At 36.4% G+C, this 26194-nt stretch overlaps 2 protein-coding genes across 3 annotated transcripts; one reads left to right on the plus strand and one right to left on the minus strand.

Moving 5' to 3' along the window:
• Positions 1–4493: 4493 nt before the first annotated feature.
• LOC131791266 (CD151 antigen-like) lies at positions 4494–12921 on the minus strand. Of its 2 annotated transcripts, none has more exons than XM_066171075.1 (8): positions 12804–12921; positions 10620–10699; positions 9571–9762; positions 8620–8694; positions 8425–8529; positions 7139–7282; positions 6677–6760; positions 4494–5752 (listed from the first exon to the last, which is right to left on the minus strand). In XM_066171075.1, the coding sequence occupies exons 2-8, from the start codon at positions 10683–10685 to the stop codon at positions 5687–5689; spliced, it is 732 nt and encodes a 243-aa protein (XP_066027172.1). In that variant the 5' UTR covers positions 10686–10699; positions 12804–12921; the 3' UTR covers positions 4494–5686. The 2 variants fall into 2 exon arrangements, with proteins under 2 accessions (XP_066027172.1, XP_066027173.1); XM_066171076.1 differs by lacking the exon at positions 12804–12921 and adding an exon at positions 11387–11410.
• A 591-nt stretch (positions 12922–13512) lies between these two features.
• On the plus strand, positions 13513–25815 carry LOC131791267 (nucleosome assembly protein 1-like 1). Its single transcript, XM_059108615.2, has 20 exons — positions 13513–13628; positions 14485–14558; positions 16964–17016; positions 17929–17975; positions 18469–18517; positions 18648–18740; positions 19441–19566; positions 20114–20177; positions 20290–20363; positions 21000–21104; positions 21295–21345; positions 21733–21821; positions 22282–22352; positions 22438–22521; positions 22928–22950; positions 23093–23167; positions 23494–23532; positions 24282–24317; positions 24745–24798; positions 25217–25815. The coding sequence occupies exons 2-20, from the start codon at positions 14492–14494 to the stop codon at positions 25250–25252; spliced, it is 1236 nt and encodes a 411-aa protein (XP_058964598.2). The 5' UTR covers positions 13513–13628; positions 14485–14491; the 3' UTR covers positions 25253–25815.
• The last annotated feature ends 379 nt before the right edge of the window (positions 25816–26194 follow it).

The raw sequence follows: 26194 nt of genomic DNA on the forward strand, positions 1-26194 counted from the left end.
TTAGGAAATAAAAGATCAAGGAAGTAAACTGAAGTGAGAAAAGATAAGAAACTTATGGAAAGATCTCTCAACTGTATTTAAGGAATTTGTACCTTTGAGTTAACTTAGTTCAAGTCGACGTCTGTTTGTTTAGAGTCTGAGAAAACCAGGAGGTTATTTCCAGAGCATTAGAATTTTAAATTTCGGGTGGAGATTGATTAAAAAAATCAGAGAGTAGAACTAAAATCGAGTCAGTTAATAGCACTATTGCCTTAGAGCATAACCGTCGAAAAAATATAAAATATGGGACAGACCATTAGTAACTTATGAGGAAGGGGAGTGGGAAAAGTTAGTGGTGTACAGCAAACCACGATTGTTACTAAGTGATTGAATCCCAAGATAAATCATTCTTTGATTATTTTTGGCTAGGATCAATTCTTTAGAAGCAACCAAACAGTGATTATAAAACGATTACAGAAACCGGGTATTCAGATGTTGTCTTGTTCACGTTTCTCGTCGTTTTTGTCCTCTAAATTCTCGAAAGAGGTAAGACAAACTATTAGATTCATAGTCATAATGATTCATTGAAAGTTTGGAATTTCAAGCATTTATGTACTTAAGAAATCAGTGGCCAATGGAAAATTAGGCTATCTGGAGCATAATCTTGTACCCAGATCCTGCCGTGTAACCATAGCTGACAACCACAAAGCTTAGCCATAGAGGGTGTGGGTAAGAGAGTATCTGAAACGATATGAAATGTTTCGCCCAAATGTTTTAATGATTTCTAAAAAACTTTGGAGTCAATGTGCTCTTAGTTATTTTACGAACCTGAGTAGAAGATTCACATCGTGAAAGCTAGTCTACTGATCGTATTTATTACATTATAAAACGCCTCTTCTATGAAATACATAAATATACAAAATTGAAAAGCAAGCAAGTGTGTCGTTGTATGGTGTAACCACAAGAAATTCACTCTTCAGTGCTAGAACACACAGTATAGTCACGACCTTGCCAAAAAAGGAAGGAAAGACAAAAATTATGGTGTTATTCCGGTAGATCATACGGTACTAGAATGACTATTTTTCATCAGTTCACACACTAAATGTTATCAATCTATTTCAGTGACGTGAGACTTTGAGTTTACTTCTGTTCATGAAAATTGAATCGACAATCGAGCTTTTTTTGAGTGAGATTTGGTCAAGGAAAAGTTAACCGAAAATCTAGAAAAAGAAGCCAAGAAAAGCACTCATAGTTGTAGTTTTAAAAAAATAGCCTCTATTTGGCGAGAAAATATGCACGAATATTTTTTTCCGCGGACATTATCTGTTCCAAGATGCGAAACTGTGAGCTTAGAGTAAGACGAGTAAGACGACTATGTTTTCGCGCAAAATAGAGGCTATTTTGTTTATTAACCTGGAAATATTTTCACTCGGGTGATATCCTCGGATATCCCCCAGTTTTAGCTGGGGATATTCGGTCACGTGATGCGTTTAAACTAATCACGCGCGAGAGAAAATATTTGATGAATCATAAATAGTTATGGCATGATACGTTTGCTTTCTATTACTTTGAACACGACTGTAGCAACAGCAGTGGCAGCTACAATGTAAAGGTTTCTTCTGATCACCTTATACAGGAAAAACCCAGTAACATCCCTGGAAAGATATTAAACCGGAAAGACATCGTTATAGGAGGATAAATTAAAAAGTTTGAAACTAAACACACTGCAATAAAATCCTGATAGAATATACCGTAACATGCACGGAGTTATCTACAAGCTACAAGAGTCGCGGTCTGTATATGAATCACCGAAGAGGATTGAAAAAATAATAATTAAGAAACAAACAGTTTTAATTAAACTGACTTGGTTAACAGGGAATTTTAATACGAAGAGACGTTTCCCTTTAGTTTCTCCAGTCCGAGTAATTGTAACATCCACAACATATGTCCTGAAATAAGAAGTACATACCCGATGACCAGAATTCTGATAAAAATCTTACGTTACCAAAATATACTTTAAAAACAGAATCCTGTGTATGGTCCGTTTTACAGGGGGTAGGGTAGGGAAATAGACATAGGGATAGGGACGAGCAGATGAGCATCACTTACCAAAGAAATGGCGCTGAAAACTAAAACTAGCAACTTGAGGGTTCTTGTAGGAGGGGTTCATGGCCATCCTATTTGGGAGACATTTACAGAGTTTCTGGGGTTTACCGATGTTGTATCGAATTAGTTGCATTATTTCTCTTAACGAAACTGTTCGAATTTACGACAAAAGACGTTAGTAAAGGAATCAATTTTGAAACAGCTTATTAAAGGTGGTGATCGCGAGGGAAAAGGTTGTGGTACTGGTCCAATGAGAGATGCTGGACCAACAAATTATTTTCTCCTTCTGACTCAGTGAAAAATTCATTAATTTCTGAAGTTATACTACCATCTATCACGAATAAAAAGCTATGTAAGGGTTGGTGTTGCGTATCTGGAAACTGACAGTGATTTTACTTTAAGCTGTAGTGCCCTTACCATTATAAACCCGAATACAATAGGTCATGAGGATAGCACAATACATACGATGCAAAGTGTATTCGTATAGATGCATCCAACACCAGCTCAACAGCAATATTTACTCTTTTTAACCGACCAGCTTAAGCCTGAAACTGGAAAATCTTAAATTCGTCTGTTGCAACCTAAAAAAACGCCTTCTCTTGGTTTTAAGGTGCGTTTGCAAGGCTTGAAAATTATGTGTTATTTTGTACAGGTAATCACATGATTTCGACCGCAATTTGGAATAAATAAGTACGAATAAATTTTTTTTAAAAGACTAACAAAATTGTACGAGCCCGTAGGTTACATAGCCTGATGTAAACACGCGGGAGGTTGGGAGAACACGAGATGAGCGTAGCGTTCTGATTTGGAAGATAAATTTTTGTTCTAGTGTTTTACGGCTTTCCGAGCTGCCTAGATGTAAGGGAGATTAAAGTGTCTAGCGACTAGTTTGGATGTGTTCTTGTCATTTCTTTCCACGTCGCGAAGGTGTTCTCGGAATCGGTCACCTAGTCGTCTTCCTGTGTCGCCGATGTATAACTTATTGCAATAAGTGCAAGTTATGCAGTAAATAAGATTGGCGGAGGTACACGTAAAGTGATCAGTGATCTTAATGGACTCTTGGATCCCGATATTTTCTCTACGTTATGAATGAAAGAACAAGTTTTGCATCGTGAGCGAGCGCATTTGAAAGTTCCAGATTGGTCATTGGTTTGAAATGAACTCCTGACTAAAAAGTTGCCTACGTTTTCGTCACGTTTGAAGGAAATAAGTGGGGGTTGCGAAAAGATAGTGCCAGTCTCTGAATCGTTTTGTAGTAATTTAAAATTTTTAAGAATGATAGATTTAACTGAGTGGTTTTGAGGGTGAAATGTACTGGAGTAAATGGAATGCGGTCAGTGTTTTCCTTCTCAGCCGTTTGTAGTGCTGACTATCGATCAATTTGTTGGGCACGGCGGTGGCCTGCTTGAACGACAGAAACAGGATAGCCACGTTTATCGAAAAACTGGCACATTGCCTCTGATTTTTCGGAAAAATCAGAGTCGTCACTACATAAACGACGAAGTCTGAGAAACTGTGAAAAAGGTGTGGAGTTCTTGACGTGTGATGGATGTGAAGATGAATACAACAAGTAACTATGTGAATCTGTAGGTTTGTAGTAAACACTAGTGCATAAACCGTTGCCTTCAATTGAAATTTTGATGTCTAGAAAAGCCAAAGAAGTGTCGGAAATTTCCCAGGTATTTTTAAGAGCCGGGTGAAAGGAATTGACGGCGGTTATAAATTGAGTGAGCTTCTCCTTGGTAGAGGAGGAAGCGCCGAGGCAATCGTCAATGTAACGGCCGTAGAGTTCAGGTTTTGGGCCATGGTATTGACTAAAAAATTGATGTTCGATAAAACCTACAAAAAGACTGGCGTAGCTGGGCCCCATTTTAGTACCCATGGCCACGCCATTAGTTTGTTTGTAGTAGTTACCACCGAATGAAAAGCAATTGAATGTGAGTACTAGTTCGGCCAGACAGAGTAGTGTTTCAGAGCTAGGTTCCTTAACAGTGCGATGATCGAAAAAATGTTTGAGGGCCCGGAGACCTTCGTCAGTGGGAATGACAGTATAAAGAGATGATAAATCCATAGTGAAAATAAGTTTGTTTTGGCTCTTCACCTCCCTATATCGTATTGTTAATTCTCCCCAGCAGCTGCTACACATTTCATTTTAAATCAGTTATGAGAATTTGGTGTTAGATTAAGATAACAACTTCTATCTGATAAGCTTGAGTATTCTCATCTGTTTACTTGATTATGGACAATTATTAATAGAAGTTACATTTTAATCACCTGTTAGAGATAAAGAGGTAATGGGTACTGTGGGTAAAGGAACCATAAAACCCTTCATTATTGACAACTTGATAATTTGCAAAAATGGAATATCAACTTTGTGATGATATTCTAGTTTAAAGTAAACACAGTCCTTTTTGTCCAATGAGGCCTAAAGGCCTTCTCACTCAAGTTTATTACAGCAATTTAATGTCAAGATACAAATTTATTACCTCTAGCCACTGGACTATTGCTACTGTATATAACAGTCTGTGAACTGACTAGGGATTAGATGATTATATACCCTTTCTCCTCTAACATTACAAAATATGTCCCTTTAAAGAGAAACTTTTCATCAGAATTTTTTTGTCAGTGTAAATGCAGTAATGTTTCTAAATACCATATTGACCAGAAGAACAGCCTGGGTACTTAATAAAAATTTTGGCTGAGATGGGAAGAGGGAATACTATCAAGGAGAGGTGAGGTTGTGTTAATTCCAAAGTAGTTGAAGCTTAAAAAGTTTTAATTAAAGTGGTTTTCCTTTCAGCCCTACTATTTAAGCAAGTGGGGGAGGGGGAGGTACTTGTTTGATATTATAGCCAAGGGAGTGAGGGTGGGGGCTTATTTAGGGAAGGGCACTTATTGGAGTGTTGGTGCTTATTTGAGGCAATATGGTATGGGCACCTAGATGCATGATATCAACCAGCTGCTTTTTGCACTGACAAAAAAATAACCTTCTGACCACAAGTACCAGGAAACCTATTCAACTCTTACAAGCTCATAGCCATCAGAATATTTAAATTGATCTCCTGAAGTGATGATGCCATGAACTTCAAGGTGAAGAAACTGAATCCTTAGACAAGCAATTGTGAAATGTAAAGCTGTAACTAAAAAATATTCTTCAGATGCAAATATTTACCACAGCTTGTGTAGACATGTAAGATACATTGCAAAGTCACACAGTTAATTAAAAGTCATATAGAGAGAGTGCAAGGTTCTTTTATAAATAGAGACCTGCTCTTGATCAGGACACATTGAAACAACAAACAAAAAATGAAGTAGCCTATCTTACTGACCAAACTAAAACAAAAACAAATCAAAATACAAAAATAAGAACTAACAAATCAAATTTTTAAAACAAACTTTTTTTATTTGAGACAAACCAAGAAAACCGTCAAATTATGAAAACTGTTATACGAAAATGACTCTAACATTAAACCCTAGCCTGTTAAATACAAAAAGTCAGATAAAGAAATTTTCAGCACATGTCTGGTTTACATAATGGTTATGTCCAAACAAAGGACTGCATTTTGCATCTTTAAAGAGAAGATTAACACGATTGTGAGTTTTAGGCATAAGTTGTTCCATCACCAATCTTGCAGATCAAAACAGCAGCAAATATCATCCCAAGGAGCTGTATAAAGAAAATATTGGTCAATGAAAAATGAACAACAAATGTAGAATTTAACTCAAATAGTGACATTTCATATGATTAACCCTTTAACCCCTAAGACTGATAAGCATCTCATTTCCCCTCTTTAACTCCCAGATCAAATTTGTCATTCTCCTTACTGTCAACCACACAATTCTTATAATGCTAGTTCAGAGAATTTAGTATTGGATCAACTAATTATCCCCAAATTGATATTTTTCTTTGTTCTCATCACTTATCTGGTTGATATTGTATTGATACTGTAGAGAGAAATTATGTCTTGGTCACTTAAGGGAGTTAAAGGGATAACACCTGAATCAAACATTAAGGTCATAGGAATAGAAGAGAGGATTACAAACTTTAGAAGCTCTTGATTGTTAGACAAATTATCCTTGTAAGTATCATAGGAAATGCACAGAGAACAGTATAGAGAACTTTCATACCAATGCTAGGGTGTATATGGTGGACTAAAGAAACTCTATGCAATGTTTGAATCATAATACATAATTACTCTACAGCGACTCTGGAAAGCTGCTTAACAAAGTCCAAAGAGCTTCCTCTTTACAAATGTCAGCAGCACCCAGTGACTTGCAACAGTGCATAACTTAAATGGGCAACACTACCTTTGAGTTTCACAGATTGATTGATCAGTTTCATAATTCTACATCTAACTCTAAGCAAAAATTTCTATGTGATCAACAACTCTAAACCAAACTCTGATGGTGACCTCTGTCTAAGATGTTGAAATTGTAATACACCACAAAAATCATTCTTGAAACCTTCTCTGTTGCTATGAAACTTAACAGCTGACTAATACTGACTGATTTCTATGGTATCAGAGACTCATCCTTAAATAAAATCATACAGTCTTTAGTAAATACCAGAGTACATTTCATTTCATTTTACCTGGATGACAATAATAGCAACAGCAATGGCGCCCACATATTTCAACTTGCTTTTGAGCAAGTCCTCCAGCTTCGTCTTGCAACCCTGTGATGACAATACAACAGGCCCAGCATATCTCACAATCTTTGACAGCATTTAAATAATTAGTCAAATCAATGTCTGTTTAATAGGTTAAACAGATCAGTGTTGCATGACTTGATGAGTGGCATGCTTGACTCTCCACCCAAAGGTTTGCACATGAGCCCCCCCAACTGGGCATCATTATCCTGGTTACCCCTCTGATGAGTGATGTTGCATTTATGAGTGAGTGATGGTCTAACATCCAATTCAGGGGGGCACCAAGTTCCTGCTTACTTATGCAGTGGCAACAAGAACAATGTTGCCCAAACACTGCAGGCTACAAGGCTTGTTATTATCATTACTAGAAGACTTTAAATGTGTGCGTGAAAGTCACATGCTCACCCCTTGATACCAAAGGGAAATATCCTTTTTGGTTCCACAATCTTTAACAACTTCTTTGCAGCAACTGTCTGGAACTCTGTTGGTCGGCCCTCCAAACTTTGACTGGTACCAGTCTGTGTAGTTATACCAGCCACAACACTTCTCCTATAGAAACAACAAGGAAAAAAGAATTCATTGCAAAATGTTTACATTGAAAGGAAAGCTTAAGGATTAGGGACAAAAATTTCCATTTAATGTTGCATTATGAGTATTCTGGGATTACTCTGATTTCGTTTTACTTCAGGAAAACTCATATTATCAACAACTGATAGACAACACCAAAACCAAAGTGAAGTGGTCACTCTCTTTTCCTTTCACTATCTGAGATTTTGTAGCTCACTTTGAATTGTTAATATATGGGCTCCTTGAAAAAGGTACCTAACAGCTTAGTCTGATTCACTGTTAAGGCAATTTCATTAGAGTTATTATTTCAACTCAAAATGCATCTTAATATAAAAAAAAATTAGTCTACCTGCAAGCCTAGAGGCCCACAGATTAGAGCCAGTTTGAGAAACATTGAGCTGACAGAAGCATTGTCACCCCCCTTTTTTTTATTCCCCCCTTTTTTTATTGGATGAAATGCTTTTCAAGTAGAAAGTGCAACCCAGCATTTCATCAGGTTTCCCTAAGGGCTGACTGGGGGGGGGGGGAGGGGGGATGGGAACCCATCCATACTCCCGGGTGGAGAGAGGCACTGTACAAGAAAAGTGCCATCCCCATCCTGAGCAAGGTCTTCTGAATACTCTGAATTTATAGTTCAGATTTCCAAATTTTGACCAGAGATATGCACAAAAACATACGCCAGATGTTGAATACTATAGTGGCATTCAGGTGAAAATGACAATGGCCACAAAGAGTCCTCTAAGATATCTTGTTAGATTCTTTGAATACATTTTACAAACAATGCCAAAATGAAAATTGCAATGACCACAAAGGGCCCTCTATGAGATCTTGTTAGATTCTTCAAAATTATTTCTTCAAAAGATATGCCCCAGAAATGCCGAAATTAACCCTTTCTGGTAGGTCAAATAATTAAGCAGATTTGTGGGTACAAACTCCTCCTTTTTACAAAGAACCTGGGTTCATTCATGGGTTTCTCTTTTTAAGAATCATGATCTGGATAAAGGAAGATACAAATCAAATTACATGTAGCTTAAAACCATTCAGACCAAAATTCATTTCACTACCATGCAGACAACTTTTTAAACAAAAAGAAGAGCACTACCAAATTCACGTAAATTACTAGCCTTTTCCTGCAGTGTATCAATTCCCTTGGTAGCTCCTTCACTTCCACCTTCATTGTAATGCTGTCGGAGTTCCTCCAAAAAATCTTCGTCTAGACTGTTCTCAACCTAGGAAAAAGTTTTTTTTAAAATGAAATGAAAATGAAACAAAGCTCATTTACTGCCTGTAAAACACAATGTTTCTTGGGTAAAACACACCTTGTCACGATTCTTATATCCCAATACTCCTGCAGCAATCTCCAAGGACAGGATCACAAGAAGGAGAATAAAGAACTGCAAGGGAAATTTTTTTTAATATTTGTCAAACTAATGCAGTTTTGATTTTATCACCATCATTGTCAATATCACTGTATCATCATTGACCCTCTCACCACTTCTATTATTACCACAACCATGCCCACGATATCAATAAAACAAACATCGATAAATCCCAATATCTAGGTCCACAAACATCTACTTTTTTGGACAGTCTAACAAAAACATATCATAGCAATAATTTAAAGGCTACAAGTTAGCTTTTAATCATCAAATTCATTCACTGATTCCTGTTTGGATCAAAATTGAAGTTTTGTTTGTTTCTGGAGGGAGGAAAATCTAAGGAGCTTTATTCAAAGCCAGGACAAGAAGTAAATTAAATCAAATTGAGACCACATGCAACCAAGTAACATCAAGCTTTGGACCACAGAGGTGCAAGGCAAGTGTGTTTCTCTCTATACCACCCCTGTTCCTTGCCTACCCTACAATTTCCTAAATAAAACACAGTCACCTCAAAGAAAAATGATCTCCCGCTCACAAACATTTATATCAACTTTCTATTTCACCTTTGATGTTGTAACCCAACATCATCGACAAAAGATCATCAGGTCATAACAGATGACCATCCCCACAAAAGACAGTCAATTTAAAAGAAATGAAAAAATTTATAATTCTGATCAAAACAAAAGGGAATACAATGGTGCAGCCTTACAGATCCAAAAACACAAGATGGTAATTACTGTTTATTCAAAGTTTCTTTACAACATAATTCTGCAGCATCTGAACTAGGAACTTTGGAAAGTTGTAGCTAGTAATAATTGGGCTTTGCCTGTATTTATACTATTAATTGATTTATAATTTTGTGGTGTGGGAATTTACTTGCTAATCACTTACAATGACCAGCATGCAGCGGTTCTCTTTCCAGGCTCCACAGCACCCAAGGAATGCCACAATTGCAACGAGTGCACCTGCCGCAATCAAAACCCTAGGTCCAGTTGCATAAGGCACTGCCTTGGTCAATGTCACATAGTCGCCAGAGTCAACCAGAACCCAAGCTCCAACGCCAACAAGCACACAGCCAAAAATCTGTGAGGGGATAAAGTAAACAATTTTATAAACATCTTTTCACTGTTTTATGAGATCTAGAGGACATACACTTTAACCATCAAAGGTCTGAGTTTGACCATCTAACTTCCTCAAGTGATTAACAAGTAACTTCTCCCTATACATACATTACCTGTACATTATTCAGCAAACAGGTTATATATGAGAATACTCAAAACATAAAAGATAGAAGTTGTTATCTTGATCTGACATCAAATTCTTTTAACTAGTTTACAACAAAGTGTGTAGCAGCTCAGGGGAGAATTAACAATCAGGTCTTGGGAGTTGAAGGGTATGTTAATTTTCTAAAATGGCTGTGGGTTTTTGTCAGTTCTCTAGTTCAATCACATGAACCTCTGTGGATGTTTGGTTTTCAGCATATACTAGTCTCATAATCTGCATATCTAAAATTGAAAATTTGTTTCCAGGTTTTAGCAATTTTCCTAATTAAGTCCCAATGTCCTCTCTACAGGTGTACTTATCATAACTCTTTCACAGACTTAATTTGAAAATGTTTTTTTAAGCTATAAGAAAAAAGCACAAAATAAAGACACAAGAAGATGAGTAAAAATTCCAATTGAGAGAAATAATCATTATAATTAAAGTGAGCCCATAGAAGAAATAAACACAAACTGAAATAAAAAATTCTTTGAAAACTTGGTGTTAGATTCCTCACAGTGCTCACTACTGGCTCCAACTCAAACACCATACACTCAGGTAAAACACTCAAACACCATACACTCAGGTGAAACACTCAAACAACATACACCCAGGTGAAACAACATTAATGATCCAATCAAATTTTGCCAATTTTAAGACAACAATAGCTTTATACTTACAAAGAAGATGAAATTGAAAAAGAAAACCAAAAATTTGAGGATTTTAGCACCTCCTTCTACGCCCATGTTCTTGTTTGTTTCTGAAATAAAGAAAATCAGTCAGAAACCTGTGCAGAATTCACATTTATAACTATTTATATAGAGATAAATATTTGACTGCTTGTTGCCACTCACAAATCAATATTGTTCACACCCTGACTAGAAAACTCTAAGTAACCATTTCTCAAATTGATATTGAAGCCTAAATAAGGCATTGTTGTCTGTATATTTTGTTGGTTAGCAACCCCACCCAAGCTCTAGAAACAACTTTCACCCACAAAAAATGTTTCCTTAATTTATTTGCATTCTTTTCTCAGTCCTTCACTTGTAGGATTCATTAAAGGATATTTTCTCACCAAAATCATGTACTAACAAGCTGAAAATTGATAAAAATATAACTCTGTTAGTTCTGATTTAAAACCAATTTTCTTGGGAAAATATGCAACTATTATCAATGTTTGATAATCAGTGAAGAGCATTAAACAGTCAGAGAAAAGTGAAACATATATTACATAGCTCTTGTCTTTCTGAAGAAAAGCAGTTTAACTGCCACTTCCCAGACTTAAAGCCAAAACAATAATTTGTCTTACACAAAACATTTAAGGGGGTATATGCACACAACAAACTAATCACAGTTAGGAATGTTGTTGAGTGATGTTAGCTAGTAAACTAGATTGACAAGTGAAGTGCTGAAAGCACAAAACAGAATGACAAAAAACCACTTTTACATGATTTGGGCGATCATTTGTGCGAAAAATTTGACAGTGATTACAAGATGGAGGCGTAGCCGAGAGGAACTCTAGCTTTGTGAGTGCTCTCAAACTTCCCAAGTGCTTCCTATCTTGATAAACACACAGCTGACATATGAACCAATTGTTTTATAACATTTTCAACCCGATGGAAAATTTTTTTCTCCAGAAATATGTTTGCTGACGTCATGAGCATGCACAATAGGAATATGAAGCACGCCTGCGCAATTGAATTTGATTAGACAAATTTACTAGCTATGTTATAAAAGAAAATGATATGTATGTCGCCAAGCTAAAACATTTGTAGTCTATCGCATATTATTTTGTTTACAAAATTCAATTCATTCCAATTCAGTTGATTAAGATGGTCAATATCTGCAAAAATAACACAGATAAACATTCCATGTGCATTTGAATTTGCCAGAATTTTCCTCACCGCACTTGTTCTTGACGACTGACATAGGAAAATAGTTTTAAACATACAGTAATCACATCCATCGCTATATTTTCGAGTTTAGTTATTTTTTAATCAAAGTTGAGATCTTTGTTTTTTCTGCGGTTGTAAAGCCGTTAATTCGACCTGTTTATGAGCCCATCGACGGAAATAGGACTTTAGCAATACACAAGATATTGACGCGTACTGGTAATTAGCATACCACAGACAAGAAGTCTAGTAAATTTCTTTAATCTTACCGAGTACCCTGGTTATTATAATCTAAAATTGTTAGTTTTCTCTTACCGAGATAAAAAAAAAAAGTTAGAATTTGAGTATCCATTCGTAGTATATTAATCTAGTAATCTTTTGGCGACAGACAATGTACATGACGGGTCAGTTAATTTCAGTGATTGTTGACAACCTGAAGAGCGAAGAGGCAGCGTAGGTGTGACTCACAAAACGTCGGTTACACAAAACTGTCTCTATCGAAATATTTTTAGAAAAAAACAGAAAGAAGACAAAACAAAAAATGCATTCTCCGCGCATTAGCCAGCTTTAAAAAAGAAGAACAGCGACAACTATTAACGACAGCTGTAATCCATACTTATGCAGTTGATATAAAGACGAAACTAAATTTAATATATGTTTGCAAGGGAGCGCTCAGAATCGTTTCTCGACTACATCGTCTTTTAACTTGACATCCTCGGATCTTAACACTAATATCTCTCTCCAAATGAAGTGAGTAAATACTCGTGCATTTCCCCGTCTGCTGAAGTCGAAGTCCATAGCTGATCTCAAATTTAATCCATCATGCTTAGTTAGAGACAAACCTTTCACACCTGCAAACGCGCGCTACAGCATAGTTTCAATTATTTACCCATTGGTTTAGGGCTCAGAACTGCACCATGCCTTTGAGAAACTACATCACAAACTCAAAACAAGTAAAAATCAAAGGCTTACCTCTTTCTACTGACAAACGACACAGCCAACTCTGAATAGTGAAATGCAAAGACAGCCGATGTCAACAGGCATACGACAACCTATGGATGTTGTTCCACAATTTAGCTTAGAACGACGTTTCTCATTGGCTTCTGCAAATCAGATGACCCGGATAATGAAATGCATGAGTGTGAAAGAGAGAGGATAAGGAAGGGAAGGGATGGACAGGCAAATGCTTGTCTAGTATACGTGAAACAAGAAGATCCTCACGAGTTAAGCTTAAACAGATGCTGACAATCAGGTGAGTTTCATCATATATTTGTTCCAGGGGTTGAAATCCTGAACAAAGTTCCAAAGGTTGTTACTGTTCTGGTTAGAAGCTAAAATCACCTTGGCCCCAGCTTTATCTGTTTGGGCCCATGGCTCCCCCCCAGTCCCAGTGATTCATCGACATCGGTGACGTTCATTGTGAAACACTTCAGACTATAATAAGAGGTGCACCCTGCTCACCCAAGTGTGAGCGTAGGCGAAGTCACGAAACAAACTACATATTTCTTCACTCTATTACTTTCTTCAACAGGTCATTTTCCGTCGTCTAAAAATATTCCTTAAATTAAGTATGCTGAATTTCTCCGTTGCACAAAAAATTAAATATTTCTTCCAGTCGTAATCTCCCGCGGGTTAAATCCCGCTGTCCGCCCACAACACTCGTCCCCAGTATTCTTTGCACCATTTTTAGCGCTGGCTTATCGCTGGCGCAGGATATTTCTTCACCTCGTGGTTCGCAAAGGTTACTTTGCAAAAACCGGGCGAAAATTTCTTCACAAAAATCTAAACTTTTCGAAGGTAAGCCTTTATAGTAGCTGCAACATTTACTTTAACAATGTGCCAGTCTAAAACCGAAAAATTCCGCTCAAAGAAGCTCTTTTTTCGAAAAATAACATGGCAGCTCTCAAAGCAAGAGGTAGATCTGCTTAGCACTCATACATAACAAATTGGTGAAGTCTTGATTTATAATTTGCACTTTTCTTTTTTTGAAAGATGGAACCTGCTATCTTAATTGAATTTATGTTTTTTGCTTGTGTAAAGTTCACGACTATAAATTCAAGTCACTACCATCTAGTTGTATCTTACATTTATACATAATGCACGCACGCTGATACGTACAGTACAGAGACTTACATTCTATCCGAGTTGATGAAAATTTTTTGTCATTAGCACTCAAATAAGGTAGGGTTTATTTGCTATAAAATTATGTGTAGTAAAGCAGTTTGTTTGTTTTTGTATTGTATAGTGATATACATTGTAGACGATTAGCCAGGAGGAACACAACTTTGTCATTTCTTATATAAAAATTTGATGATTGTCGCGTGGTCCTGTTAGGTTATATAAGCTCAGCCCGGCTCTTCATGAGTGGACGAAGAAGATTTGAGTAAACAATGAATTATGAATCTGAACTTTAATCAATAAATAATTTTGCATGTCAGTTCCTCAAACCATCTACCATATGTGATTTTCTTTGAAAGTTATATTAGAGGACTTGATTAAACAAGAAGCTTATATCATAGCAACTGCAGGAAACTGATTGGCTAACTGTCTGTTTGATGTTTAATCAAGTGATTGGTTGATTGCCTGATTGGTGGGCTGGTCCATTAATTGAATGACTCATTGATTAATTGAATGATTGATTGTTGATTGACAGTCCCATAATGTCTGATCCTGCTCAAGAAGATCTGTCTGGCAGTGAAGGAGATCAGATGGGCAGTTCTCCTCCAAGTAAGTAAATATTAGTTTGAGTATAACACCTATCATAAAAAATTCAAGGTGCAAGACTTAGTTTGGGCCATGCTGTAAGGTTACTGTCAGCCACAAATGTATTGGTTGGTTTTCACTTACAAAAGGGTCACAGTCACATTCTCAGTCAAGATAGTAAAGAAGCAAGGACTGATACAATCAAGTAAAAATCAAACCAGTGGAATCAGGAGAAAAATGTTGATTCTGCTAGAATACATGAGATTTACAAAAATTTCACCTACGATCTGGTGAAAACAGCAGGATTTTTATTGGAGGCTGGGTCCCGGGTACCGGCACCCATCTACTTTGAACAGAGTACCTGGCTACTCAAAGTACAAAATTCAAAAAGAAAATCGTCAAGAAAAAAATTATTAACCTCACTAAATATGAACTCTTCCCTGTAAGATTAAAACCATTTTTCAGCACAAATTTACCAATAACTTGTCATCAGATTGTGGAAATAAAATTTACTTTGATGTGAAGGTGCTGCGCGACAGTTGTGTTCTTCCGGAAGTGCTTGATTAGCTATTACATAACTCTTGCACGTCATGTGCAACACGTTTAAAAGCAAGTGTGTTCTGTGGAGTCAGCGTGGTAAGCAAATGAAAAACTCAAGGCATTCTGGATTTCTTTTTGTCATTTGCATACAAGAAGTCAAAAGCTAGTTTTGAGCATGTTTACACTTATGTTGTTTACACATTCCTTGGAGCGAAACATGGAAGTATCATTTGCATATGAAAGGTCAAGCACAATGAAAATTGACTTAATGTTTTCCAATTTTAATTGGATTACAGCTGGTGAAATGATTTTTTGAAAAAATTACATATCCTTTCTGTGCATTCCATTATTTAAACTGTTCATAAAACACTTTGTATTTTTCTGAAATATAATTCAGGATATAAAATAAACTACAAGAGATGAATGTCGCGGAAAAAGGAGCTCATCAGCTAACATGCATGTTTCAATACGCCAACGTTTTGTTGGTATTCAAAGCTTTTAAAAATATTCCAAGCAAGTGAAAGAAACTATGTTCCAATTTAATTTTCATTTAAGATTGAGCCAAGAAATGCATTAAAAAACATATCAAAAATTTCAAACGTGAAAATTCGCTTTGGCCTGTGCTGACACTGAAAATTTGTCAGTTTCACTCTTTATCAGTTTATAAGTTTAAGATAGCTTGTCGCAGTAGTTAGCTTGTACTGCGTCTCAATAAGCCAACATTTTGTTAGCTTTCAAAGCTTAAATATTCCAAGCAAGTGAAAGAAACTTGAAAGAAACTTTTTTCCAATTTAATTTTCTTTCAAGATTAAGCCAAGAAATGTAATAAAAAACATATCAAAAATTTCAAACGTGAAAATCTGCTTCGGCCTGTACTGACACTGTTACACTCTTTATCGGTTTACAAGTTTAAGTTAGCTTGTTACTGTAAGAAAAAAGGAGGCTCTGAGAACAAAAGCAGTGTTTTAATCCAGCTCTAGCTGTATAGTGAAATAAACAAATTCTCCCAGAGCATCATTCTTTTTTTACCATAATTAGAATAAGTATGCATCATAGCAAGATTTCTTTTCCAGATTGCAGGAAAATACACTTCCGGGAGACTTGTGTTTTAAAAATTTCCCAGGGGAGTATGTCCCCAGACCCCCCCAGAGGTTCGGGCTGTTGGCCCTCAATTTTACAGGTTACCTGCTTACTCACAAGGTAGTGCCCTTCTACTTCAAGTTGGAAGTGGAAGGTGGAGAATAAATCAGTCAAAACGCCTGAAAACTGGGTTTTGATTGATTGGTTGTTCCATCTCTGCCTACAGCACCAACAGTTTAGTTTTCACTAGATCACGTCATGAGCAGGTCAGAAGAAAATCTAACCGTTCTTCTGACTCCGATTCTGTGGAGCTCATTACTGGGATTATTGATCCTCACCAGGTTTGAAGTGCTGTTATAGCTCTAACTTTGCTAGTGAAAACTGGCCTTGAATGAGCATCAGTCAATTACCCAGGAAACAATGGGGTGGGGGTGAATATAATAGCTTCCCATGCAGAAGGAGGAGAAATTTCCCAAGTTACTTTGCTCTGTACACCTTAACATTAGTATGCATATTCTCCATACTCTTCTCTATACATTTCTGAAGGTCCTGAGAAGGAGAATTTCGTGAACAATCATGAGCTTCTTTAGTTGTTGATGATTCCCTTTATTCCGATATGATTTAGTAGTAATATTGTAAGGAGGAATAAGATGCTGGCCATTCTTAGGAGTTAAAGGGGTGAATGCTTCAGACACCAGCTACAAGCTTTTGTAGTTATACAAGTCTGTCTCGTGCAGTTGTAATCTATTTTATATACCATTATTTTAGGTAATTAAATCACTTTGGTGGGCCATTTCTTTTTATTTTAGATGACACTGCTCTTCAACTTATGCAAAATCCTCGACTTCTTGCAGCACTGCAGGTTTGTGTTAAGGAACAAAATCACCATTAAATGAAAATCTTGGCCTTTTTCCCCACATTACCAGGATGTATGGAATACATACATGTGACTGTAGTTCACTGTAGGACAGGCCAGAAACAAGGAAGGAAAGCAGAGTAATGATATGACAGTACTAAAAAATCCAAACGCTCATTTGTTTATATTCTTTAGGCTTGACTTTTAAGCTACCAACTTTGAAGGCTACTTGAATAGCCTGGTTTTTGTGGTATTCATTTTGCTGGGCTGGTTGTAAGATAATGGTGGAGGGTATATTTTTAAACCTTGAAAATAAAATGAAAGTGGAATATATCATGCTTGGTTAGTTCATGTTGTAGAGCAGGAGGTCCACAGTTCAACCCTTAACTGGACCAACTTTCAGGGTCTTAATATAGGTGCAGAGAATGTGCTGTCTTTGCTTTGACATCAAAAAATGTCTAGACATTCTTGTCTTTTTTGGATAAGGATGATGAATGGTAGGCCTCATACCCTGTATCTTCTCAGTGCTGGTTAGCAGGGGACTGATAAAAACCTATGCCCTCCTTGAAAGGAGTAGAGAGCATTACTCCCTGTGTTGTGGTCTGGTGTTGTTCAACTAGCTTTGAAGCTGAAATGGGCCAGCCTGTCTAAATACCCCAAATAAATAAATAAATAAATCCTGTAATGCATGCTTTAACACAGTATTTATTGGGAGATTTTGCTTAGGGTTAGGGTTAGGCTCAGGCATGTATCATGGTAAACCATGAAACAAGGAGTTACAGTTTTGGAAAGAGTGAGGTTTTTATGACAGATGGTAGAGCTTTCACTTTAATGAAGTAAAAACTATGTCCAGGGTATGTAAAAAAAAAAAAAAATGACGAGGACATTTTGTTTTTGTTTGTTCGTTTTGTTTACCAGGGGGGCCTTAGCCGAATAGTTGGAACCCAGTCTGGATATATTCAAAGGTATTTCTATGTCAATCATTATATTATGTTTAGATTACTACCAAGACAATAACATTTTACTTTGAAACAAAAAAATTTTTTAAATCAAACCTTGTAAGGGTTCTTAAAAATTCTGTATTCAACCCTTTTACTCTAGTGTCAGTATTCATGTTTTCTACACTTCCCTTCGTACATTTCTTTTGATACTGACATGGGGAATTTGTTTAGAAATCAAAGGGTTTAGGTTGATGATCATTTCTTTTATTCTTATGATCTTATTAACAAATCATTCAGCAGTGTTACAATGGGAAGAAATTTGATGCTGCTCTCTCTTAGGGTTTAAAAGGTTTTGAGTTACTTATCAATTCCTGATTGCTTAGTGAATTAATTATTTGCCTAAATGCCCATACAGCCCTTCCAAGTTTTTAACTCTTTAACCTTTTGTGATAAGACACTTGGCTATTACATTTACTGGTTATGGTTTTAAGAGTATCATTTTGTTTTTACTTTTAAGTCTTCCCAAACCTGTGAAACGAAGGTTAAAGGCTTTGAAAAATATACAGGTCAGTTTCTTTGATTTCTTCAAATGTTTGTTGAAGTAGTTTTGATAATTTTGTGGCTTACTTGCTCACTGTCCCTCTTCTGGTCCCCACTTTTGTATTTTTTGCCATGTGTTTCTTTGTTGTGTTCCAGGTTGAATGTTGCAAAGTGGAAGGGTTATTCTATGAGAGAGTACATGCTCTTGAATGTGAATTTGCTGAAAAGTTTAAACCATTGTTTGAAAAGGTAAGGCAGTATTTTGTTTTGTTTGTAATAATTTATGGTGTCTATATGAAGATTTTAAAGTTATCAGTAGATTCTTTACTTTTACAATCCCTTCATCTACCAGGATACTAGAAAACTGTCAGGGGACATTTAAAATGCCATGGGGTATCCTGCAATGGACTTGTATCTGTTTCAAGGGGAAATCTTCTACAATCGTTATAACACCATTTGCTGAAAATTCACTGCAAGGCCACCCTTTTAATTTTTTTTTTTTTTTTTTTCATGTCGACACTCTTCTGATCTCAATGCTTTGGGAATATTGTCTCACTAGCCCAATAAAATATACCAGTTCACACCCTAACCTTTTGACACCTAGGAGTGTTTTGCATCTAAACTTTCTCCTTACAATATCACCCCTGGATCAAATACCAAGGTCACGAGAAGTAGGAAATGATTACCAAATAAAGAAGCTGTGAGTGTTAACAAATTCTCCTTGTCAGTACCTAGGGAAATGTATATCAAACACTTTGGAGAATATGTAAGCTGATATCTGGATGTAAAGGGTTAAAAGAAGGCTTGACTATTCTGTGGTAAATATCCACAAGACCTTTTAGCTTAGGGTTAGAGGTTAGCTTGACCAATGTGAAGGACTTTTGAAAATGTTATTGTATTGTACAAGGAAAGAATGATAAAATACTTTTTTATCTTGTATGGATGATAGCGTCGCAACATTGTCAATGGACTAGTGGAACCTACAGATGAGGAATGCCAATGGCAAAGTGATGAGGAGGACGATGAGAATGAGGACAAGGAAGAGAAAAAAGAGGAAGATGTTACACAGCTGACTGTAAGCTGGATGTTTTGATCATTTGTCATGTTGAAATCAATCTCTGTGCTGTTACTATCCTTCAGGCTTAATGTGCAACTGAATTTTCTAGGTAACATTTCTGTGTGGAATAGTGCTCATAATTTTATTTTAGACTTCTGGAAAATGAAAATGTCTCTTAAAAAAAAAACAGTGTGCTATCACTGAGAGAAATAGAAATTCTTTAGGGGTGGAGAGGACATATTGGGGAAATAAAATGGGCTTCATCCTTTCACCCCTTAAAGTGATAAGCATCAAATTTCTCCCAAAGTTATCACCCCTGAAGCAAGCATTAAGGACATGAGAATAACAGAAATGATCCACAACTTACAAAGCTCTGGATTGTTAGACAAATTCTCCTTGGCAGTACTATGGGAAATGTAAAGGGTACTGTATGGAGAATATGCCACTGGCATTAGGGTGTTAAAGGTTAAGGTTTTTTACTTTCAGTAGTAACAACTAGATCTTTTCATCAAAGTTTATAAATTTCAGATCACTGAAAATGTTTCTTTCCTTCTCTCCTCCTCAGGGTGAAGTGAAAGAAAAAGTGAAAATAGAGGATGAAGAGAAGCTCGAGACTTCAGAACTATCAGGTAGGTTGAGCTTTTTCTCTTTAGAATGAGAGCCTTCTCTTCTTTTTTTATTGTCATGGTTTGTTCACAGACTGAAAGAAATTAGCTTAGTGATCAATCTGTCTCATCCCAGATGATGTCAAGGGTGTTCCAGAGTTTTGGTTGACAGCGATGAAGAATGTAGATCTGTTAGCTGACATGATTCAGGTGAAATTAATTTTGCAACCCATTTTAACAGATTATATTATTGTTGTGTTAACAGTATATATAGTGAAAAGAAGAAGTGTAGGTTTGCATCTGAATCAGTGGTTCAAAACTCAAAACTGGCAGCTAAGCCACTCATGAAGTGTCTGAACTGTTCCAGATTCAAAAAGCCCTATTTTCAAAACTGATTCAGAAACAGAATTTTATAGAAAATTTTATTTTGTGAACAGATTATATCATATTATTTTGCTTTGTTAACAGATTATATTATTGTTGTGTTAACTGTGTAGATAATGAAAAGAAAAAGTTTAGTTTTGCATCTGAATTAGTGGTTCAAAACTCAAAACTCAAAACTGGCAGCTAAGCCACACGTGAAAAATGTCTGAACTGTTCCAGATTCAAAAAGCCCTATTTTCAAAACTGATTCAGAAGCAGGATTTTATAGAAAATTTTATTTTGTGAAGGAGACCTCAGAGTCAGCCTATCAAACAATAATTTTAAAATGACCACATGTTCACCTGTGTAGGGAAGCCCAATTTAGTATTTTTCTGAAGTCAAGGTACTGTACTTGGATATATGTAATTTTTTATGGTTGTTAAAGTTGAAACTGAATTTTGTTTTTTTATGTACATAACTTAGGAACATGATGAACCAATTTTGAAGCACCTCCTCGATATCAGAGTCATTTTTACTGGGCCAGACAGCAATGTTGACACAACACAGTATCCTCAACCTACACCAATGGTTTGTATTGGAGAAAGTTTTAATCATGCTGTTATTAGTGCTGATAATATTGTCAATTTAGCCTGCATTAATCAGTGAGAATGTTTATGTTTTAGGTGTCAGCAAAGTCAATTTTTGTTTAAATTTGTCATAATTAGAATTGTTTTCTTCTGCTAATACAATGTTTTGGGTTTTTTTTTTCTATTTTCAGGGCTTTGTGCTGGAATTCCACTTCTCACCAAACCCTTATTTTACAAATACTGTAAGTTGAGACACCTTGTATAGGGAAAAAAAACTATCTACTCTTCTTACCCCTAGTTGCGGTAATGGTGGGAGAAATGCAAATGGAATGAATAGAAAAAAAAAAGCTGCTAAAGCTTTATATTATATGCTCCCAATGATTCCAAAACATTTGCTTAGAGAGCAGATCAAAGTCAACCCCTTATCTCTTCAGTGTGCAAACTCTCTATACTGTTCTCTATACATTTCCTAGTACTAAAATCACCTTCAAAATGCATCATGGTTTTTTTTTTTACAAAGCTAGAAGTGTTGTTGCTCTGCAATGTAATCTTTGTAACAAAAGCAGATCTTTTAAGTGACAGAAGATAAAGACAACTGAAATTAAAAAAAAAAAATGTCTTGTTTCTAGGTTTTAACCAAGAGTTATAAAATGAAATGTGAGCCAGATGAGGAAGATCCATTTTCATTTGAGGGGCCAGAAATAATCAGCACATCTGGGTAATTTTTTTTATCACTTTTATCATATTTAAAGGTTTACTGATTGATCTGTGTTGCTTAGGGTTAGGGTTAGGGTTATTTGTTCTGTCCATGGGTTATTTACAAATAATTTTGCAAATTCCATGGTGAAGTGAATCAACCCTTCTTACAATAAAATCGGTTTGCAACTTCTACACACTGTTCTCTATACATTTCCTCTAGTGCCAACAGGGAGGATTTATAGTTAACAATTAAGAGCTTCTTCAGCTGTTGATCATTTCCACTATTCTTGTGATCTAAACATGTTATTTAGGGGTGATGTTGTAAGGAGAAATTATATATTTATCACTCTCAAGGGTCAAAGAGAGGGTTAAAGGGTAATTTTCCACACTGATACTTGTTTTTGAACCCCTTGTTTGGCCTGTATGTGTTATTTTGCTGATACAATTCTATTAAACAAGTTTTTTTCATTTTATTTTAGCTGCAATATCGACTGGAAGAAAGGCAAGAATGTGACGCAGAAAGTTGTAAAGAAAAAACAAAAGAAAAAGGGTATGTTTTGTTAACTTTACAGGTCACTGTTATATGAATCTCAGAAATAATTGGTGAAACAATATATTTCTGTTTTTTTATTTAGGTTCTGGTGGCAGAGGACAAACAAGATTTGTCAGCAAAACAATAAAAAATGATTCTTTCTTCAACTTCTTTTCCCCTCCAGAGGGTGAGTCTAGTTCTTGTAATACAACCCAGAGGCCTGTAGTTTTCAAATTATTTGAGTGAAATTTGGTTTGATTTCTCTTGTTTTAAAGCATATGTTAGGTTATTTTATTTAGCTGTGACAAAAATTTTTAGGAAAAAATTAAGAAATATTGGTTGAAAAATCAGATCTCCAAAGTAGTAAAACTAAGACAAGTTCCTCACACTTACTTGGGATTTGTGTATTTTGAACAGTGCACATTAGCCTTTGACATAAAACAAGGCTTGACCCCCAAACCTCTATATCTGCCACTCAACAGTCTCGCCTTTAGTCTGACGTTCTGTGTTTTAATTTTCTACTTCTTACCCATTTGTTAGGAAAATCACACTCACTACACTCTTGTTCTTACGTTATGTAACTTTTTTTCCAGTTCCTGAAGATGAGGCTGATATGGTATGTTTCCTAGTTGCAAAGATTTTCCTTACTAGCCAATTTTATTTTTTGCAAGTATGAGTGAAATGTTTTGTAAATGAATGGTGCTGCATCAGATAACTGTGTGGACATAAATAAATAATGTACTGAAATGTTGTTTCAGGATGAAGAAACAGAGGCTCTTTTGTCAGCAGACTTTGAAATTGGTCATTTCTTTAGAGAAAGAGTAATTCCAAAGGTAGAATTATCTTGAAGTTTGTTTAAAATGTTGTAGAGATTTATTTTGAGGAAACACTTCTGAACATAATTATATCCCTCTAAGGATAGTAGGGTATTTTGAAGTGTGAATCAGTAAGAGTCAGTGAGGGTCTTTTATTGCTCTCTTGTAACATTTCATTTTGAAAAAATGGTTCAGACTCCTGAGCTGTTGTTGTTGTTGTTGTTGTTGTTGTTGTTGTTGTTGTTGTTGTTTTTAGCTTGGTGGATGTTAGATCCCAACCATGTGCACGTGATTTAGAATTACTAATGAGTTTGTTGACAAGTGACTTCTTTTTACTGTTTCAGGCTGTTCTGTATTTTACTGGAGAAGCTCTTGAAGACGAGGTTAGTTAATCGTTTAAATTGCAGACTGAAGTGATTTACTTAACCATCACCTTACAATAACGTTATATCATTCAACAATCATATTTTCACCGGAAAGTTGTCGTGATGAAACACCAAATTTTCCTAACTGATAAACGACCGCTTGTAATATTGTATTGGAAACAGAATCGCAAATGTGGTTCTAATAAAATTCTTAATTACGATGATGGATTGGGCTTAATTGGGTCAAGTGTTGCCACTAATCTGTTACGCTTATAAAGGGCATCAGTTGAACCTAAGTGAAGTTCTAATCTTTATAACGACATGTCTTGCGTTAACTCCCACGAGTGACCAGATGTCCATACCCTCTCAAGCAGACAAGGGATGAGAATAAAGAAAAATATTAATTCGGGGATGACTAGTTGATAAAATGCCAAATCAATAAAACTAACATCGTAAGAATTGTATGGCAGAGAGAGAAGGGAATTTGAGTAGATCTTGGAAGTGAAATGGTTAACCTTGATGAAGGTTTAGCAGCTAGAAAAGAGAAATGGTAACGTGATACGTCATTATACTCTCATCTCATTTATACCGTATAGTGATTTTGTAATGCAAGGAAATGTTACTTGTGAAAACACTTCTGAAAGCTGTAGAGTGGGGAGGAGGGGGGGGGGGGGAAGAGAGAGAGAATTAATTATGTGGTGCACCCTTACACTTTCGACTCTTCCCTCCAAGAAACTAATTTTCCTTCTGTTATTTTTATTTTTCAGTTCGAAGAAGAAGAAGATGAAGGTGAAGATGACGAGGTATGTTTATGGTATACACTATACTCTAGATTGTTCGGACGAAATGCCGGACAGTTGGGAGAAGGAGGGAAATGGAGAATACAAACAATGTGTGTTACGCCTCCAATTTTACTCGAGTTGTCTACAAATGAAAATGATTTGTGTTTGTTATAAATCATATTTTACTGGAGTTGCCATTGAAGTCGTAGAAGTCACTTCCCTCGAACTTCAAGAAGATGCATTTTCTACGGGGAATGTTTGGAAGTGAGGCGCGCCCGCAGAACAGTATTCTGTTATCTTTGACAGCAGTGATCAATGCAATAATCGTGAGGTGTGTGAGAGCCCACACCCACCCCTTCCCCCACCCCATCCTTTTTGACGGCAAAGTCTCTTTAGAGTTCGAGAGGTTTTCCATCGTGTATGATTACTTGTTCTTTTTCTTTATCAGGAAGGGGAGGGTGATGAAGAGGAAGATAGCGACCCCGATTATCAACCACCCCCGGTGAGTCAAGTGATTCATTAGCATTACCCACGGGTTTCAATGAGAGCCGGTCACCGGCGGTCTACTGCCGCCTTTAATTTGAGACCTCTCAGCTCCGTCTGTTGAGCTTGCGAGCAGGCTGTTTTGGTAAGGTTTCGCCTTACTGCGCAGCCGCCTATCTCACCATCGGCAGCCGCTGAGCACTTGTTGAGCCCGTCTAAAGGGGAACACCTCTGCCTATACGACCGTCCATTTATTTACTTTATTGCATCCGATTAGTTATAAGGGTGGTGTGCAGTTTCTACACCGTCTACAGTGCGTAGTGAGGCAAAATTTTGATAGTTCTGCTCTTGTTTTCCATTACTCGTTTTGTTAGAGTTGACCGTTCTTCAGCAGTAAAAACCTTGTAATGGTTAAACGATCATCTCTTGTTTCTCAGGACGGCGACAAGCCAGTGGAATGTAAGAATCAATGAACACAGATTCGGTTTCTCTTTGAGGAAAACTTTCTATGAAAGAAAAGCCAATTTGCGGTGCTTTTGATTGACTTTGTCCTGGAGATCTGGAGTTGATTGACATAGCCTTGGAAAGTCAGGATTGAAAGCCATCCATATATTTATTTTAAAACGTTCATTGAACAACTTAATCGTTGCTGGGAAAGCCACCTCTTGTCAGTGAAGTATCGTTTGCAGCTTTATCTTCTTCGTTCTCTTGTTAACCAAGGAATCCCACGTTTTGCTTAACCCTTTACATCCTGAGAGTGAGTGGCATCTAATTTCTCCTAACAATATCCCCCCTGAATCACACATTAAGGTCATGAGAATAAAGAAAATGATCACCAACCAAAGAAGCTTTTGATCAGTAAACGAATTTTCCTTGTCAGTAACCTTAGGGAAATGTATAAAGAAGGATAATATGCATACTGATGTTAGGGTGTAAAGGGTTAAACACTGCAAGATATAAGACACTGTATCTCGTTCGTTGCATGAGAATTGATTTTGAAGTCCATTAGAAGAGAGAAAGAGAAAGAGAGAGAGAGAGAGAGAGATAGAGAGAGAGAGAGAGGAGAAAAAAAAAACTTAACAGCGGATAGTTGCCATTTTCCCAATCTTCAATGAAGAACTGAAGCTTGTAGAGCTCCGCTCGTGTTAAAACCTATGATAACAGTAGAAAAATAGCTTTAAGAAAGTGAAAACTACTGTGGATGTAACTGGAAAATGAACTTTGAATGTATCTTGTGAAAATAAGAACTAAGTGAAGGGAAGACATTGCGAATGATAGGTTGGGGAAATATTTTTTCGCCCTTTCCGGAAGATGTTTGTGGACGAAAAGTATATTTATGTATTGATTATTTCATACAACATGGTATGGAGATCATCAATACAGTAGAATTGTGAAATTCAACCCTTGAATTACAT

Source organism: Pocillopora verrucosa, chromosome 8 (genome assembly GCF_036669915.1).
Source record: "Pocillopora verrucosa isolate sample1 chromosome 8, ASM3666991v2, whole genome shotgun sequence".
Classification (NCBI taxonomy): domain Eukaryota; kingdom Metazoa; phylum Cnidaria; class Anthozoa; order Scleractinia; family Pocilloporidae; genus Pocillopora; species Pocillopora verrucosa.